At 32.4% G+C, this 20,386-nt stretch overlaps 2 protein-coding genes across 3 annotated transcripts in view; both read right to left on the bottom strand.

Annotated features, from left to right (window-relative positions):
- The window catches only part of LOC123714851 (calcium-transporting ATPase type 2C member 1), a 37,444-nt gene extending 22,662 nt beyond the window's left edge, over positions 1-14,782 (bottom strand). The window contains exons 1-3 of one of the 2 annotated variants that reach the window (XM_045669456.1): positions 14,145-14,782; positions 8,461-8,568; positions 5,955-6,120 (exon numbers count right to left, since the gene is read on the bottom strand). In XM_045669456.1, the coding sequence (XP_045525412.1) occupies positions 5,955-6,120; positions 8,461-8,568; positions 14,145-14,237 (367 nt within the window). In that variant the 5' untranslated portion in view covers positions 14,238-14,782. Of the gene's footprint in view, positions 1-5,954; positions 6,121-8,460; positions 8,569-13,545; positions 13,720-14,144 lie in introns of those variants that run through there. The other variant, XM_045669455.1, reaches the window with a different exon arrangement.
- Positions 14,783-15,155: 373 nt separating this feature from the next.
- LOC123715599 (NADH dehydrogenase [ubiquinone] flavoprotein 2, mitochondrial) lies at positions 15,156-19,869 on the bottom strand. Its single transcript, XM_045670751.1, has 7 exons — positions 19,712-19,869; positions 19,492-19,617; positions 19,083-19,273; positions 18,470-18,617; positions 18,336-18,395; positions 17,781-17,857; positions 15,156-15,300 (listed from the first exon to the last, which is right to left on the bottom strand). The coding sequence occupies exons 1-7, from the start codon at positions 19,745-19,747 to the stop codon at positions 15,201-15,203; spliced, it is 738 nt and encodes a 245-aa protein (XP_045526707.1). The 5' UTR covers positions 19,748-19,869; the 3' UTR covers positions 15,156-15,200.
- Between the last annotated feature and the right edge of the window lie 517 nt (positions 19,870-20,386).

Raw genomic sequence — 20,386 nt, 5'->3', positions numbered from 1 at the left:
TTTTGTATGCTGTATCATAAAAAAAACAAAAAAAATTGTCTAAAAAGTAAAAAATAAAATTCGGGGTAGACATCCCTTATCACGTAGGGGTTAGAAATATATACAGTAGCCGATTCTCAGACTTACTGAATATGCATAAAAGATTTCATAATAATCGGTCGAGCCGTTTCGGAGGAGTATGGGAACGAACATTGTGACACGAGAATTTTATATATATAGAGATATGTGTTACTTTTAAAGATATTTATTACATTTTTTAAATTAAATTAAATTTATATAGCAAAAACGGATGACATATACGGAGAATTATTCCTAAAACATTATGTATTAACAAAGTCAATTTACTAATAATTTATTAGTTGAGCTGTGTATGAATTTCTAAAGTGTAAGGGTGTGTAAGTGTGTTATGATTGTGTGATTTGCTTATTTAATTTATTATATATCATTTACATTTTCTTGTATAATGGTCGCTCTAAGTCGAATTGGTGTTTTTACTATACAATATCTAAACAAAAACATTATACACATAACCCAAAAACGGAAAACACATTCACAATGATTACCCATTTATATATAATAAATTATAAGATGCGTTGATCTTTGTTTTATATATATATTATATGTTCTAATAAAAGATACCAGAGATTTTTACGGTATTTTTAAGCAATTTTTTAGTTACATTAAATGTATATATTTGCTGGTAATTTGTGTTATAATCTGATACATGACTGAGTTATTCGTACATCACGTTTTATAGATTCTATCACTATCACACAACCTGACGTATAAAATACATATTACTATATAAGGACCTTACCTTATATATAATAATGTTTTATTAAAGAGAGCAAGAGAAGCACAAAATACCTACAACTTTTTATTATTATTTAGCGAAGACGTAGCAAATAGCGAAGCTTATAAGCCCTGCATTTAAACCATTTTTGATTCATTTTCTAAACACCGTCCCTAAAGCGATATCAGTCGAAATAACACGTAATTCATAATTGATTGATTGAAATTGACGTGGATTTATTTTTATTTTATTCGTAACTAATGTTGCTTAACCTGTTTTTGTATATTTTTTTGTTAGTATATTTCTACAGGTAAAGGCGCATCACACTTTTATAAATATTTTTACTAATGATTATCAAAAAAAATTAGGTAAATTTGTCGAATCACGACTAAACTTTAAAACAGCTGCATTTTTTTTCTATCGTTCTTTACGACGTGTATATGGTACCCCACCCCAAGCCTCTTAAAAACTGATTATATGCATGATGTAAATTATACTGTCTCAGTTCCCAGTCAAATACATTAGGTTAGGTTAGACAAAAATTTGGTACGACATTGCCGAATGATGCAAATATTTAGATATAAATTTGGAGTCGTTTTAAGGTTGAGCTATGATTCGAAAAAATTACCAAAAAATTAAAAATCACAAAGAAATTAGTCAATCTAAAAGTGGTAAAAAAATTAAATTGAGTTGTACATTATCCTTGTTTGTTATCGCGTAAATCGCTGTGTTATTCAAATCAATGCGAAACCAATGCGGCATCTTATCAATTATCTCGGCGTATACGTTACATTATAATTCACGATAACTGGCTTTTTTTAGAAATTGTAGTAGTAATCTAAAGTTTTTGAAACGCCAATCCATCCTCCTTATGCGACAAGATAGACAAAATGTTGAAATGAAATCGAATAAACTGCATAATTCGCCAATGTTTCGGGTTTTATCTAACTAAGACCAACTATGAAAATATCGATATTTTCCACCTCACCATAGAAGATGTGAGGAAATTTTTAAAGAGGCGGGAAGACTGATTTTGTTTAAGCAGTAATTTGAAATATTAAGTATTGATTGTTGTTTCAAATGTTAAATTTCAGTTTTCTTTAGTTAATTTTTTTAAATATATTCTGTCCATTAATGTACTTACATGTTTTCTGTTAATCTATGTACTGTTTTGGCTTTCTGTATTGTCTAAGTGTTTTGTTTTATAATATGTATATTAGCTGTAAGATTACTAATTATTAAATAAATAAAATAAATCTTAGGCAGGTGTTGTATAGTCAATTTATCGATATGTTACGACAGTCCTGGATCACAGAAGAAAAACATATATAGGTCTTAAAAAACCTGGTTGTCACTATAGCGCAATATATTTACGAGTATGTCCTTTCATACTTTATAAAACTGTTCAACAAGACCAAGCGTTGTAGCGACACTTTTGTAGTATGCCTCAAATGAGATTTCAGTATAAATTCGAGGAAATGTCCATCCTTTTTACCTTTTTTTATTAAAATAAGTAGGTATGGGAACCTTTTTAAATAACCTAATAAATGGACTACCAAGTCAGTCATAGCCTAACGTTAACATAAAAAGTAAATTGGACCACTATGATATGCATTGCGCGCTCCTAAACAAGACTGCTATGGTTACATTTATACAAATCACAGTGGTTTTCTAATGTAACATATCATGATTTTATATATTAGTCTATTAAAAAAAAATTAAAAAAAGTAAAAAATACCTTCCTAGCTTTACCATAACAACTATAATACCACAAAATATATATTTTTTAAACTGTTTTCAACAAATTCTTCCAATTATAATTTTTTTCTCACTTATTCATTAAACAATTGGAAGAGCGAAGCACCCTGATGTACAGGTCTCCCTAGGCTTAGTTCAGGGGCTCCAATACCTGCTAAAACAGTGTAACTTGTTATTGGATAAAGAAATTTTGATTTGTTTTTGAATTGGCCTACCTGTATGGCTTCATATAATAAAAGATTATAAGGGGGATTATATAAGTGAACTGACAGAAATTTCGACACGAACTCGCTCCTAAACTGCGATTGGTGAGTTGATTACTCGCTGCGTGAAGCGAGTTTGATAATAATAATTATGCCTTTTGTATTTTCATATCCTTAAGTTCCATTTCAAAGGTTGTTAGTACTTTTAGACGAATGTTAGGAGTACCATGCTAGACGTCTTGGGAGATAGACCCCTCTTGGGTGACCACCTTGTCCAACGCTTTTCAGATGTATCTTCGCCAATAGTCTGCCAGTCGTTTCCTGCTATTTTTAGCAAGTCATCAGCCCACCTTTTTAGCCTGCCCACTTTTATTTTTCCCGGGTGGTCACTTCCGTTGTGACTTGTTGTCTTTCAATTCGAAACATTATCGGATATTAATTTGCCACCAGGCACTAAGTTCCCTGCCGCCTAGCTTCTCGGCTATAGTTCGGCCTGATTGCGTGCCTAATGGGCTAGTAGGGGTCCTTTGTGTGACGATGAAAGGTATTCATTTCTAGATTTTATAAAATACGAGAGCAGAACATAAATGTATTATGGTTACGATACATAATACATTTATGCCCGCTTCGCAGTTTGACCGATTTGTCTTATCTCTGTTAAAAAATCACAATGATAAGGATTATTTTTATCAAATTAGGAAATCTAAGTTTAACAACTAGAACAATTTTATTTACACGTTTAAATTATAGTTTTAAATGTGTCACGTATGGAAGCACATTTTAAAGCCAATTGAGATCCTGTCTAACGCATACCTTAACTCAAAAAAAGTTTATTCATACTACATATAGGTAACCCTTATGAACATCAACAGAAAATCTGTTAAATTGATTCTAAATTTACATTTACTACCAGTTCGCAAGTCAAGGGCATAGAGCGGGCAAGAAATTGTCCGCCACTGAAGTATTTCCGAACCAATTCGACTTAGGGTCCTTCAAAAAAAAACGTACAAATTCTTAAAAGGCCGGCAACGCACTCGCGAGCCCTCTGGCGTTCCGAGTGTCCATGGGCAGCGGTATCACTTAACATCAGGTGATCCTCCTGCCCGTTTGCCCCCTATTTTATAAAAAAAACTCATTTTATTCGCCAAGTTTTGACACACGTCAAGCATGTAGCACGATCGCGTGTTGAATGAGGTGTTAAAACGTCAATTGTCACCGAAATTATGTTTCCTAGTTTCTTCGACGGGAATATCTTATTACCCTTTGGAAATCTGGAGTGAGTCTTTATTACAGTTTCAATTTAATTAATTTCAAATTAATGTATGTTAAGTTAAAAATAATGTAAACTATTGATGGATATGCTTTTGTGATGTTATGATATTTTGATCGTAATTTATACGATGACGAGTAATTCATATATTGACGAGATGAGATACAAATGGGGACATTTGGAGGAATGTCACTCCAACGGAGGTCATGTACTAATAGTTAACAATCATAACATAAACTTAATGTAACCCTTATTAGTTATTATACCTACCTACACGGTTTTTAATATTTATTTTTTTAAGTCTTAATTTATTTCCCAATAGCATTATTTTGTTTTATTTTACGCGAATACGTCACATTTATTTAATAGAAACAAAACACTACCGTAGATAAACTCGAATTTTCCATAAAATATTTAAGCATAAAACACTCGAAACGAGTTATCTATAGTTATCTATATAAATAAATATGAATCACAAATGTTACCAAATACAAAACTCCAAGACAGCTGGACCATTTTTTTCTTGCAAACTTGGTTTTTATGTAAAGAAGATTTATTCAGTATGTAGGATTTTTTTCGGGAATAGCGAAGTCTCTATGGTCATAGCAAATTGATGATATTTAACTACTCAAAAGGTAGCCTAAGTAAAACGTCCTATTAAGGCGAGAAGAAGTTAGCTAGTTTATAATAATATTAATATGCAACATTCGTATGTGTGTAACAAAACTAACTCAAAAAAATCCACTATAATACAAACATAAACATAACCCAAACATATTTATTCAAAAATTAAAAAAAAACAAACAGCCGTGCAAAATATTGCGCTTGTGTCCCATATAAATTCACGACTCGATTTATTTCCAAAGATTAACTTAACCAATTTCCAATGAACTCAGTCTACAGCACTTTAACTGAATAATATCAAAGTATACGCAGTAAACTTCTGTGCTTCTGGAAGGAGCTTTTAATTACCCAGAACCAAACGAGCGTCTAAGTGAGGAGATTGAGTCCACACTACATATACAATCATATATAAATAAATAACTCTAACACCAACACCAGTTAGACACTTTAGGTTAAACATTTTTATTATGAATTAGGATTTTTATGGGACAGCAAACGAGGCGGCTCACTAACAGTTAAGTGCTTACCGCCCATGGACAACCTCAGCACCCGGAGGTGTGAAAGTGCGTTGCCAGCCTTTAGGTTAGTATGCTCTTCTCTTGAAGGTCCCCGAGTCGTTACGGTTATTAAGTAAGGCGCGATCAATTATCCCTCAATAAAGAGACACTCAAAAATAAGCTAAATACAAAATAAATATGTGTCCGTACTTTCATCTTCTAATCTTGTCTGCCTGCCACTCGTTTTCCTCTTTCGTGGTACGAAGACATTACAACTCCGTTATATTTTTTCTTATTTGGTACTTAAAACAGTTTACTAAGTTTTTAATAAGTGAGAATAACACATCTACTAAAACCTATTGTCCGTAAAGTCAATGAACGGTGTCTAAATAGAAAAAACCTGCGCAAAAACTGGTTACGTCGCTATTTGCCACATTTACGCTGGATTCTATATACAACTTACAGATATATCTGAATGTAATACCTCGAAATAAGTACGTAATTCAAACCCAATATATATATATCTAGACCAGGGAAAGAACAGAACAGACAAAACTGGTTGCTTAAGATGTTACGTGTTTTTTTCCTACAATTATTTGTAATTATTTTGTAAATTACATTCAGGGAATTAAAGTTTTATTTTTATTAATATTAATCATAAGCAATTGTATTATTTTCAGTCTAAATAAATGTAATAAATAAACGAGTTTTAACTTATATTTTAACGTTGCGTGTACAAAAAACCTTTTATGCTTTTTCTTTTCGAAACCCATCACTATCAGCACAAAAAATATTCTACCACATCTTACCTAACAACAGAAGTATCAAAGGGTTCTGGAACTGCTCGATGTACTTCTTCCATAATGGATCTTCCTCTTTCACCTGGAACTCGTTGGGACCCACGAAGTTTATACGATCATTCGCGTCTCGCCATGATAGACCACGCCTGACATCCACTTGCAGACGATCAGCCACCTGAGAAAAGGTATGCTTTTTATAAATATCATAATATTAGCGCTGCAGCCCATGATGGGTCCTAGTTAATAATTTTTTTTATGTTTGCTATGACGCTTGAAATTTGTATTGTATTTTGGACATACGCGTCCTGACTCTTGACTTTTTTTGACAATCCTAAAAAGTGTTTTATGCGTACACATAGTCATAAAATCCTCTGCTGTTAAACTATTTGAGTTGTTACTTATCCGTTCGTTATTATTACTATTAACATAATTATATGTTATCTTGTATTATTACTCTATTATTATAACATACTCTTATTTGTACGGAATGGCATTCCAATGCAATAATTACATTAATTGTTTTTATTGCCACTTCGTTGGATTACAATATAATAATTGATCATTATTAAATGAAAGGAGGCCAACTGACGGCCTTATCGCTTGCGAGCGATCTCGGCCAGGCAACTACTTTGAGATTTTTTTTTATTAAATTAGATAAGGTATGCAAGAAGTGCAAAAATAGACATTACATAAAGTTATTAAGACAAAACTAAACACTTTTTTTCCCGTTAGCCATCCCTTAAATATAATAACGCCATTTTTTATCCAATACATTCCGTTCTGCCCTTTAGGCGATTGACCACACCGCGACAGCCCAAGCCGAGGTTCGAGTCTCACAGGAGACGCCCTTGCGCTAGCCGCGGGATAAAACACCATTTCAGGCCGAGCTACGCTCGCCAAAACAGCCCGAGCTGAGCTGTGAAGGACCTTAGAGACAACAGCGAGATTCCATTTAAAAAAAATCCAATGCCGTCATAAAATTTTCCGTCATTCAGCGTAATTAGTGTGTGATTTTAATCAAAAATTTTTTATACGGTTTATTCGTACGGCGGCGTACATGCCTTTTTTGAAAGTCGTCACGAGCCTTTATTAGCTCGAACATTTTTTTTTTTAAATACCATTAATAAAACGTAAAAATACTACTTAAACACCTCAGTACATAATTGAGCATTATAGTTAAAGAACTAATATATGTATGTTTAAAAATAAACTCGCTACAGTAAAAATTATTACAGATCAATGACCTAACGATAGAAGTAACGGTGTTAAGTAACACGGAAAGTTATTTACATTGGTATATATTGAAGATAAATATGTATATGAGCAGGTATACGCAAATATTATAAAGGGGAGCTATTTGAATAAAAAATACATGTAATTTTCATCATCCAGGCCGCGAGCGAGCGAGCCCTCTGGCATTGAGAGTCCATGGGTGGCGGGCATCACTTAACATCAGATGAGCCTACAGACCGTTTCCCTCCTTTTCTATAAAAAAACATATTTCAATAGCAATATTAGTACTAAAGCAATCTTTATAAGGCAACGTTTCCCGTCTATATAATTTCGTGTAAATTAATAAATGACTGCATTTTTCCAAGAGGTGACTAGTTTTTTTTTACGTTTATTACCTTGTTGGGTTTTATAAGTCTTAAGTGGTAATAAAGTTTATTGCCTGTTCAAATGCCACAGAAAGTCATAAAACACCAAACCATAACGAAACATAAAATACACATACAAAATATGCACTCCTTGACATAGTACGTGAAGTGAATGTTTTATCCACTCTCATCTCGCGTCACTTTAAAATTAAAAACGTTTTAACTAATTGAGTATACTCTTGACAACTGCCTGATCAACATTGCGGAAAATAAAAAAAAGCCATGAGCTAACGGGATGGACGCTCTCCTGATGTGAAAATATTTCACGACCCATGGACACTTAAAATGACTTGCAAGTGCAAGCATTTCAAGAATCGGTACGCTCTTATCTTGAAGGACCCTAAGTCGAATTGGTTCTGGACAGGCTGGTTCTACAGTGGTGATGCTCGAAAAGTGCCTTAATAACATTCAGTAGTACTAAGTCAGTAGTGAATCGGCAGAAATCGAGGAAATAAGAGTGAATTTCTATATCTGCCTTAACGGCCGATGATGAAACTCAGTTGTAGGTCCGGTATACAAAGACAATAACAATCTTATTGTCTAGTCACTTAGGAAGAATGAAGCTCTCTAGTTGTAATGTTTCAAAATCGATTTAGTAGTTCTAAAAACACTACAAAACTGAGAAGTGTAGTGTAAAGTATAGAAGTATAAATAATTAGAAAAAATAGCAAAAACGAATTTCCGTTAACAGCTAAAAGGAATTTAAAAAAATAAAAAACCAACGTATGAACGTATGAATATGTATATACGTACGATATAGATAATAGGAACAAGAAAATATACAACTTTATACAAATACGAATCTCGAACCAGAAAATTTTAGCTTATATTGAAGTGTTTAGTAAATATAAAATTACCTCCTCCCAGCTAAGTATAGAACTCTCAACCGCGCTGATCCACATGTCTCCTGCGCCAACGCCAACGTCACTCAATCCTTGTGCTCCAATCTCCTCCGGGTTTGAATGCTGAAAAGGTATAAAAATTAGTGGCTGAGAACTTAAATGGAAACGGTATAATATCGTAAACACGTATTTGTATCTAACAGAAGTAGTTACAAATTCTGAAAATTTACATCACTATCATATCTTACGAAATATTTAAATAATTATATTATCACGAAGACTGGTTGACTAAAATGTTACATTTTACTCGACATTTCCATGGCTCAAATTAGAAAACTTTAATTTGCATAATTTTACCTTCGTTTTCAGAAGGCACCATGAAACATTTTTTCAGGCAACTTCAGAACATGTGTAAATTAGTCGTAAAGTTTTCTGGAAACTCGTTATCAGGCGCTTTCAGGACTACTTATACCCCTCAAATGAATGAATATTCTAGATCGACTTCTCTAGGTGTGGGACAAGGACGGAATGATACGCGAGTGAGAGGAGGTACGGAAGGTTCTCGAAGACAGGCTGAACACTAGAACGCCGTACGACAAGGACGAAACAATGTGCGAAAGATAGAGAGTAGTTATAATTGTGCTACTAATTACCAATCCTGCCTAGAGAGCCTTCTAACATCGTTCAAGATTATTCCCAGGGATATATAATCGAGCCGAAACGCGACCACTGAAGTCACTTTCGAGTGGGATTCCGAGAGATTAACACCGAAGAGATAAAGTGCTGTGTGAAGTGCGCGTAATTGACATAACTAGTGACCGTATTTGTGTGTGGTAGTATTAGTGTATTTCTCCGCGTCATACGTGTTTTTTAGTGTAATTAAATTTCTAATTGATTTATTAAAAAACAAGCCCTTTAAGAAATCTACGGCGTTTTAAGCAGACAATCATAAGTCCACTACTAATATTATTGTATGTTAGTTACAATATCGTCGTTAATATTATATTAGTAGGCTAGTTTTAATGAATATTGAATAATGAAATAAATTATAAAGTTACCCCGAAATAAAATCTCACACAGGTACAATCCATTGCAATGTCTTATGTAAGGGCAATCCAGCCTTCCACAGTATACATTCTATATATCTTTACTATTTAATAGTATATTGCAGTTTTATGGTGCCTGACTAACTGAATACATTTTTTTAATTACAGTCACATGAGCCTGCCAAAGTTGGACCAATGTATTCTGCCCCACAGCGACCATTATTAACGTAGAGGCACCACATCAAATGTAAAAAACAAGAGCTAGAGCTAAAGTACAACAGCCTTTACTGGATGCTTGGAAGAAACTCATATATAAAGTCATCTTAAAGGCCATTTTGACATATGGCCTTCAACTGTGGGGCAGCACTAGTAAACATACTCCAGCAGAACAACAGAACAAGATCCTAAGAGTGTATCACTGTATGGAAGACAAGCTAAACTAACCAAACCCAATTGGAGGACGTCGTTAAATCAAGGGACGTTACATGTAGTTTCTAAGAAGTACAAGCCTTACTGCTTAGTAGTCCAGCATCTTAATTCAATACTACCTAATTCTGGGTAGATCCTTATGTATATACAGTGTAATAAATTCGCATTTGTTCTTTATACAAGAACCTAAACTGGATGCCGCATGACGGAGTTTGTTGTCTAGAGAAAGTCTCGAGTTTCTCCGTAAAAAAAACTAAACTCCGTATATATATATATAAGCTAATTCTAAAGTCAATTTGGACATATAGCCTCCAATTTTCTGGAAGCGCAAGTGATACCAACATAAATAACACCAGCAACAACAGAACAAGATCCTAAGAGCAATTGCAAAAGGAGCGAGGCACATAACCAACGACGAAGTTCACTAACAACAATGAAATGGAAAAGAGAAAATCCGGAGACTGGCAGTTGAGTTGACAAAGAGCGGTTAATCTGTCACCCGAACGAACAATATGTGAGACGACCAAAACGTCACCATCTAGAGCTAGAAGACAAGCAGTAGTTCTACGCAGCAGATTAGTAAATGCTACTATGAAGCCACTCATAATGACGGCACCACAGAACAGATTCGCAGATTGCAGAAGGTTGATTGCAAATAACCGCAGAAGAAAAAAATGACAGGCAAGTAGGAGCCTTCTGTGCCTCATACAGAATACAGAAATAGGAGAGTCGGTCATAGTCGCAAGTCTTAACTGAATATTGCCATCATGCCAGGTTTCATGAATTGTCTATAGAAGCAATTGTAGATATAGAGAAACTTCTTTGCTAGCCAATATTTGAACCCACAAAAACTATAGAAATATTAAGAATGTGTATAAATACTCAGACCTAGACTTCTATTACTAGACTGACACTGATAAGTTGGTTAAGCTACCTTTACAAAACACGTTAGGAAACCACTATTACTCATTAAAATCGCAAATTTCCTTTATAGATAACACGTATCAATTTTTGTTAATTAATTTTATCTTTGTTCTATTAATAAGTAACTTGTGCTCAATTTTTGTATTGCGTTTCAGTTACTAAGAAAAATGGGAACCCGAGAAGGAAGAGAAACACTGAAAAATAAGTCAGAATTGAAACGACAGCACGTTCAGAATGGTTCGAAAATAGAGTAGACCTTTGTGAAAAACAAGATGGCTAGAATTGTTGAAGGTCGTATCTTTTTTAAAAGATTTAAATAAGAATTGCTACAGCGAAAAAAGATTCTCTAGTTACACATTTCACGAGCTTCAAGACTTGATAGGACTTAAGGTATATTTTACAATTCACCAAAAGCCCTGCTTTAAAAGTCATGATACCCTTGACTTGTAGTAGAATACCTACGTTCTGGCCGAACGAAGCAAGTTCAGAAGCCCCTCCCTACCTAGCCCCATTCCAAATATATAACAAAGAAAGTAAATATTTAAATTATTTTATGTCGTATATTTGTCACCACACAATATTATGAATTAAGTGTAACGGCTTATGTAAACACGCTTTAATCGATTATTGTATTGAAATCACGAAACACATCGGATACAGTCACACGATTTTAAATTGTGATCAATCAATAATTTTTAAAAGGAAAAATGCGAACAAAAACTACGCATTACGTTTTGGAATGAAATGAAATGAAATATTAATCATACATCAGATTGTAGTTTCTAAATTGTCTTTACCAAGACAAACTTTAAAACCCCCCCCTATAAATAAAAACATTTATTGTGCTTACTGTTAGAAAACTACTCATTGGTAAATTTCTGTCAAATGGCTTCAGCATGGCAAAGAGTTCAGCCGTTTAGGGAACACTATTAATAAAACTAATTTAGGGATTATTTTAACTTTAAGTAAATAACAACAGTATTGTGAGAATGAACAGGAATGTTATGAAGCAAAATAATGTTTTGAACAAAATAACTTGTAATATTTAAAATTACTTGAATGAATTAAATAAAACAAAAACAGGTGGTGTGAGTCATAGTTTCCAGTTATTGAATAGTGCATATGTTTATATCTATTGTTTCAATTACCATTATGAACAGCTGCTTACAATACATAGCTGGCTGCTATAAATTCAAGCTTTTCTGGTGGAATATTTTCACACAACTGATATAGGATGCATATGTGCTATATGTGGCATGAATTATATAGAATTTTACAATTATTAAGAAGGTTATTGATTGTTAATTTTTAAAGTAAAATCCAGGCCAATATGTTGATGTAAGAACTGAATAAGAATTCAGATTCTACATGCATTTTATTTTCAATACAGCTTTGGACAGCTGCTAAAATAATAAAATTAAAAAAATAGTGTTTACTTAATTTCAATTTCAAAGTACTGAGCAATAATTAACAGTTTTTTATGCAAGTAAAAATTATTCTCTTAATTACAGACTTAATTTAAGATATGTTATTAAAATATACTGATCTTTAAATGCAATAGTGTAATAATTCAAAATGGAGTTTTTTTTGTTGGAAAATACAGTTTGTATTAGAAAAGAAATTCATAAATACATTTTACCTACATAATGACACATCAAGAGGTAGAAACTCTCAATACAAGTTATTCTACTAAAAAGTAGATTAGTATAAGAGTATTTTCAGCTTAGAAGTGATGTTCATTTGACATAATATGCATTTCCAATGGCTTCGTTTAACCTGAAGCCCCAATAGGAGATCTCTTTGTATTTTATTATGTATTACTTACATATAGGTGAGCTATGTTGATATGTTATAATTTAAACTAGAGGTCCACAGCTTGAATAAGTAAATAATTTTTCAGATTAAAATGTAAAAATTTATTATAAAAGCATGTTGAATATATTGTATACTATAGTTAATGGTTTATCACTATACATTCTGAAATGTACAGCATTTAATAAACTGCTACTGTGACACTATATAAAATAAAGAATACAATTTATATGAATAGTTTTAATCAAATTATTATATTCAAGAATTAATCAAATCAGTCTCAAAAACATAAGTGATATGTTATAATTTATAGCACAGTATATTATCAATTATCATTTATCTGCATCTAACATTTGATTAAATAATGGTAATTTCTATACTAATAAATATAAATAATTACAAATACAAATAAATAAGTCCCACTTCATAAATTTATACATTTAAAATAAAATATAAAAAACAAAGATATTGTTTTTTAAATTAATCACTAACATAATTTTTAAAGTAAATGAAATAGAAATCATAGAAAACCGCAAGACTTTTACTTTCCAGTAAAAGTAATACACATGAGAAAGTACAGCAATGAGAAACGTCGATAATGCTATGCGCATCCTTACTGCACCTAAACACCATTCCATATACGTGCTATGCCTAGGACACAAGATAATATCTAGAATAACACCTGCAATTAAAAAAACTAGGTCGCACTTAACGTAAAACTTAACGAAACGCTTGTGCCGCAATATAAGCTTTTATTTTTAATGACCTCCAACTTTATTTATAAATGCTATTCCCGGAACCGCCAGAATAACCAAAAGAACTTCGAATCAATAACATCAGAGCAGTATATAAACAAAATCAATAAACCCAACAGAATGTAACCGCTTACCAAACTTGCCGTATCCTGGCTGTCTAAGGAAAACTTATCACTCTCTTTCCCTCGATGGTCGGAGAAATTTTCATAATTACGAGTAGGACTGTTTTTCATTTTTCACGATGAGTAAAAGCTCTTAAGCCTCAAAATACATTTTCACGCGGAAAATGCACTACATAAACCGATGATGTTCACAAAGCGACTGAACAAAAGTCAAATTCAAAAAATGTATAATCGCAATGCATGACAAACGTCAAAGCTCATAACTGTCACCCATATGTAAATGTCATTGGTACGTAGTGAATAATTGTAAAGTGATATTCTTGATATTTTAAAACATTTCAATTTATACAAAGATTCAAATAAAACTATGACGTATTAATTTATTCAGTTTTGTTTTGATAAATTGTATAAAAAATGGTTTATATTATGGGCTCAAAAACTTGTTCAAACTGTTATAGGTTGTAAATGAATTATCCACTACGACAAGGTATTATCTAGTCTATCGGTCAGACCCACTATCTACTTTAATAAAATCTTGATTTAATAAACCACTTTGGATCGCTTTTGAGATATTTTATAAAATTACGTAAAGATATATATTTTATACTTACAGTTTTACTATACTTTGTTTCCGTTTCCGGGGTATCCCAAAGCGGGACTTGAATATAATCTTGCAATCCATCATTTTTCGTACGGCGAAACATGAGATTGAATTCACAGTACAATTAACTTACAATCATGCATTTTTGCATTACACAACACACGTCCAACACACAAGATATTTTTCTTTTACTGAATTAAATATTCAGCGTTTTTCCACTCTACGTGGACTATGTAATTAGCACAACATGATCACGAAACACTGCTATGCCGTCAATACAATGTAATAAATCTTATCTCTTAGTGATAAAAACTATTTCTTAGAGCCAGTACTTTTACTTCTGCTTAAGATTTTTTACTGTGGCGTATATGTCACTCTTGCATACAAGAAATGCCGGTCAAAAACTAGTATCGCTTAATTTGTGATATACTCGTTCAGGGTCATTAACATTACTCATCAGGGTGATAGCTCAAAGTATTAGTTTTGTTAATTTTAAAAATAACATTAAATGTCAAAGAATAACCTTGACTAAGAGTATTATTATAATTAAATTTTGCCCTTCAGTTATTGATCTCGCAATAATTTTCAGTAGGAAATTATTTTAAAGAAACTTCGTCTAATATCTATGTCCTACCGCTTATACCAAGAGCTGATGTCTGATTGGAATCGCACTCTATCGGTATACTGAATTGGTCTGAATGTTAGATTACCGGCCTAGTTCCTGCTGCAAACTTTATAAAAATCAGGTTTTTAGTAGCAGGTTTACACTAGATTAATTATATATCTACCTTGCCACATCCTCCTAATAATTCAAGACTGGTATTTATTGAGATTGTTATATTATTTAATTAATAATTTATAAAACTCAAAGCAATATAGGTTATATTATATGAATAGAAAACACACTCAAATTCTTCAATATTGCAAAATAATTAAAAATATTCTTTAAAAACCACCAAATCTTGTTTTATTATGCATACAGTTTAAATGATTTTAATATCAGTTAAGGAAAATAAAAGAATCAACTAATATGATTTATTATTTTAAATAAAGATTTACTATACACTTATGCTTTCAAACCATCTTGCAATCCATAGCCAGGTCCCGTTGGCTCTTCTGTTAATGATGTGAGACCTCCAAGGGGCTCGGATGCAAAACGGCCACTCCTTAAACAGATAAATAATAAATAAATATAATTAGATAAATTGCAGACACAAGCAGATATTACAGAACATATTAAACAAATAAGGCAGGTAAGTGTTTTAACTCGAGATAAATTTATGTTTGGTTTATATTTTGTACATATGAAAAATGAACTTTAATAGTTTAGTAGTTTAATAGTTAATAGTTGTTAGTGTCAGACACATTTCTGCCGTTTGATGCATTAGCCAAGATTTGAATGCACAACAGGGTTGAGTTTAAAAAGTATGTCCATTTAATAGAGTTCTATTATATGTTTTTTGATTATGCTTTTTTTATTCATAAGCTGTGGCTGTGTCGTGAGACCTTACATACAATTTGTTGTCAAAGGCGAATTATAGCACTCTCCTCAGTAGCAATTAAACAACCCGGACCAGGAACAAGGGGAAAGTCTTGAACCTTATCAAAATTTGATATTTTAGTGCACAAGTGTAGAAGTGATATTTTAGTGTCTTTTAAGAAAATAAATTGTATAAAACGCCAGGACTTTGCTTTTGTTGGGTTTATTAGAATATGCATGTACTGTTTGGACCCCAATCTACAAGAAATAAATTGAAACAATATAGAATATTCAAAACAGTTTCTTAAGTTTTAGGGCCCTCATACGTGCCGCGGCGGCGCTACTATCGTTAAGTTTAAGAATTTTAGTGTAGTGCATATTTTCACGATGTACTCTGACGAAGACACACTGTTCTTAGTGTTACTATTATTTTATTATTCATTTTTAGTTCGCCCAGAAGGAGAATTGTCATGGCAAATAATGAAAATATAAAATAATTGTGTTACAAATATACTTTTTTTTTCACTTGTTGGTGAAATTCTCAATAAATTTATTGCATCTTTCTTCCCATGCCTTTTCTTTTCAATTTTATTGCTGTACTTGTCGGACCTGGAATCCAATATCGCTGGACGACTCTCAACCTGATTTTCGTTCATGTTCATGTTACAAATCTATTTTATAAAAAAATAAAACGGAAAATTTGAAGTCTATCTATAATCTATCTGGTATCTTTGATTAATAATGGCTATGTTATTCTTCCTTTACATTAAATATATATTATAATTATGAATAAAAAAATTAATAAATACATATATACTTTGTTATATTTTATTGTGAAACTGTTCTTTGTTTGAATGTGTATTCCATTCTTAGCTTTTGTGTACAATGTAATTGTTTGGATATTGTTTAGTGAGTAGCTGTAGGAATACTGTTGAGCAAATAAATAAACATTCTATTTGGACCACCTATTATGACCTCCTTTGGCTTTTATTCAGGCCTTTAATCTGTTTGGCCACAAATCTATGGATATATAATATACGCACTGTATTCAAGATGAAATTTCGCCACTGCTTGCTACACAGATTTTTAAGAGACTTAATGTTGCCGTGTCGTTTAGAGTAGGCCATGTGCTTTAGAAATGACCATAATTTGATTTGCCAGTCTTATAAAGTCCGGAACATTGGTTTCAGGCTAGGCTTGGGTAGTCCGTGCCTTGTAACCAGGTGCAGATTCTTGCTGGAAAATCCACGGTATATTTTTAAAGAGTGTATTGCTCAGAGGTTTCACAACATGATCCAATATTGTACCTATCTCCATACACTTTGACTAAAGTTTTTTACAAAAATCGGGTTTTGTGACTCCTTGCTAAGACATGCTCCACGAAGCCATCACTAACGCAGGATGATGACCACGTTGTACCTTTCCGACGACTTAAGCAAGTGTAAGTGTAGTTAAGTACTTTATCATTTTGCTTATTGCAGTGATCTTAAAGCGTGAAAATCATTTCATCTGTAACGAGGTTATTTCTGTGCTTTTCAACCCTTTTTAAAGATTGATTTAGGGCATATACTGTATATCTACGATAAATACCAAGCTTCAGGTCTTGTTTCATAACACAGATACGCGACAGAGTTCTAGCGGGAATCTTCATTTCTCTCAATAAGATTTTTTGGTTTCAACGAATTCTGGCTTTAACAGCATTAAAAGTCTTTGTAGTTCTAACAGTACGCGGCCGACCCGATTTTTTCTGGTCGTCGACAGACGAAGTTCTGCTGATAGTACGATATACGAACACACGGCTGATGCGAAGCTTTTGAAGTGTCTGGAATATGACGGCATACCCACTTGAACACGAGAACACGAAAAAATATGTAAAATTGAAAAAAAGTATTTTAAATAATATACATGTTCCAAATTCAAAATACATAATTAAAAAGTTGAAAAAAAAAGGAAATTCATTTTGTAACAGTATTTATGGCCGTACAGTATTATATATTTTATTTCTTTGTAAAGTAGGTAGTAATTGTCAGCTGTGTTTTATGTTTATCTGTATTTGATATATATGCCATTTTTGGTTTTTGTGAAAATTATTGTATAATAAGTAGCTATAGTAATACTGATAACCATATAAATAAATATAATACTAATATGAAGCATCTATTCTACCTTGGACCAGGTTTAGGTTTTTCATCCCGTTTCAGTTTTTCAATAATTTCCTTTGTGTCCTCTACTGTGAGATCTTCCTGCAATAACAGAAAAGTTCAAATGTAAATACAAATAAAGAATCAGAAGCTACTATGTATATGTACTGTTATATTTATCCCCTAATTGAGTTATAAGGAGTACTGTGTTTTCTTAATATGGATTCTCTAAGAACATTACATGCTGAGTCCAACTCAATAAACAAAATACAAATAGGAAATTTAAAAAAAAGATTGCTTTATTGTGGTCTGATGACAAGCAATTGCTTTATGTTTACAATTTATTCAATGACAATATTATAACTGTTGATCTCTAGTCACTGATATGAGTTTGATATCAGTTGTAGAGTAGCCCATTTCAGGAATATTAAAATGTTTTCAAATGGTTAGTCAGAGTGAGGCATGTTTTGAGTATGTTACAATGATTTTTGATTCATGGGTAGAGGAACATTTAAAAAACATCGGCATCAAATTTTTTTTAAAGTTAACATTCCAAGTCTTATTAATATGCGTTACTTACATAGTAGTCATCATTCACTTGAACCATTGGTGCATTGACACAAGCTCCTAAGCACTCAACCTAAAAATGTATGTTTTCATAATTTTATTATTAGATACTGCTGAATTTTAAATACTTATTATTTGCACACAAACCTCAGAGATTGAAAATTTTCCACAAGGGCTGTTGCCACCAACTTCACATCCGGTAGCATCTACAATGGCTTTAAGGACAGCATCAGAACCTCGAAGCCAACATGGAGTGGTGGTACATACTTGTAGATGGTACTTTCCAATTGGCCGCCTGTAAATATATTTTGTAAATAAAAGTTTACTGTACATGTTATTCATACTCCAGATTTAAAAGAGCAATGGAGTTTTATTAACAATAAAATAAGATGTAAGAACTGACAGTCAATTAATATAGTAAGTTTTATTAATTAAATAATTTCTATTAAGAGTTAAAGACTACCAGCGCAGTTCAGAACTAATTGGCTGGTTATAGTATTGTTTGGTATATGAAAAGTTTTGAGTGCATGTATAGGTTACATTCTTAAAATAAAAATGGGAATGGAATTTTAGGGTTTAAAGTATGTCAATCCTGGTATAGTATATACAGGTGCTAAGTGTTCATACATTCTTTTGATATTTTTAAACAAAATAAGTGGCTAAGGATATATGACACATCTAAACATACCCTGTGGATGTAAAAATATTTGAAGGTAAAGTACCATAACCTTGTTAGTATCAAAATGACTCTATAACATACCTGATAAACATAGTATAGAAGGTTGCAACTTCATAAACTCTCATTCTAGGTAGGCTCAACAACTCTGCTACTTTATGCATAGCAGATATGGGTAACCAGCCTCCATTCTGACGTTGGGCTAAATCTAGCAATGGAATCATTGCACCACGCTTGTGGCCTTCAGGGTAAATAGCTAGGAGGGCATCAATTCTCTGAAAAATTTAATTTAAAAATATAAACTAACAATTATATTAGCAATGTTACTTTGTACTCATGAAATTATTTAGGTTAAATTTATTTATTTTAACCTAAAAACCTATACAAACCTATAATTACTATTTTTTTTATTGCATACAGAGAAAAAAGTATTATCTCGTTTTAAAATGTCAAGTATTAGAATTCTTCTAATTTCAAATTCTGTTAAAATCACCTGTTGGTTTTCTGGTGTAAATTCAAAGGCAATGTTTGGGTTATCTTCAGGGGTGTCTCTGTGCACGAAAAGGCTGTCATGTTGAAGAGTAGAAGTCGTCTGTAGGGCTCTAGAAGACGCTCTCCACTTGAAAATAAAAGCACAATATTGTGATAACAGGACGGTCAATATTATGTAATGCGTTTATTAGATGTACGCAGACTTATTAATTGAAACCTACCAAGCCTTGAACGCCAGATCTCAGGCTGGACAGCATGACTGTTATTTTAATAAATAATTATTGCGAAACACAGTTCGCGAACAAACCTTCGCGATTTTATTTTTTTGTTCGAAATTCGAAATATTACTTGGCATCTGACTTTGACATTCTACAATAATGACATTGTTGTCAAATTGGATGTTTTTCGTGTAAGAATCAATTTTTATTATGAAGCTTTGTGCGAAAAAATGTATGATTTTAATAGAATTTAATTAAATATTATGATTAAGAAAATACAATTTAGTAAAAATATTGATCTAAATATAACTCCTGATCAAACTATTGTGCAATATTTACGTAAATCTGGCTAATACCTTGGGCTGAAGACAAAATCACTTTTCTACAGGCTTGGCCCACACAATGTTAAATAAATTTGTATGCGAAAGACATTAGCTCACGTTTTATCACATGACCATTTTCGTATAGCATTCGCACGTGGTAGCAAGGCACGCCTATTGAAAAGTTATCGCCTCATACGCCTGAGCTGTCTAAATAATTTAGTTGTTAATCCTAATCATAACTAACTGTCAAGATTTAGGAACCTCGATGTGATATGGATACCATGTAACTTATCGAACTACAAATATATATAAATCTACAGTAGCTTACTACTTACTACTTAAATAGTAATTTCGT

Source organism: Pieris brassicae, chromosome 10 (genome assembly GCF_905147105.1).
Source record: "Pieris brassicae chromosome 10, ilPieBrab1.1, whole genome shotgun sequence".
Lineage (NCBI taxonomy): Eukaryota > Metazoa > Arthropoda > Insecta > Lepidoptera > Pieridae > Pieris > Pieris brassicae.
This window is presented reverse-complemented; position numbering and strand designations above follow the sequence as displayed.

Coding starts and splice junctions, on each gene's coding strand:
- LOC123715599 (XM_045670751.1), bottom strand. CDS start 19,747: ATGCTGTCCAGCCTGAGATCTGGCGTTCAAGGCTTG. Junction 19,274..19,491: donor TTACACCAGAAAACCAACAG/GTGATTTTAACA, acceptor TAAATTTTTCAG/AGAATTGATGCCCTCCTAGC. Junction 18,618..19,082: donor TTCTATACTATGTTTATCAG/GTATGTTATAGA, acceptor ATATATTTACAG/GCGGCCAATTGGAAAGTACC.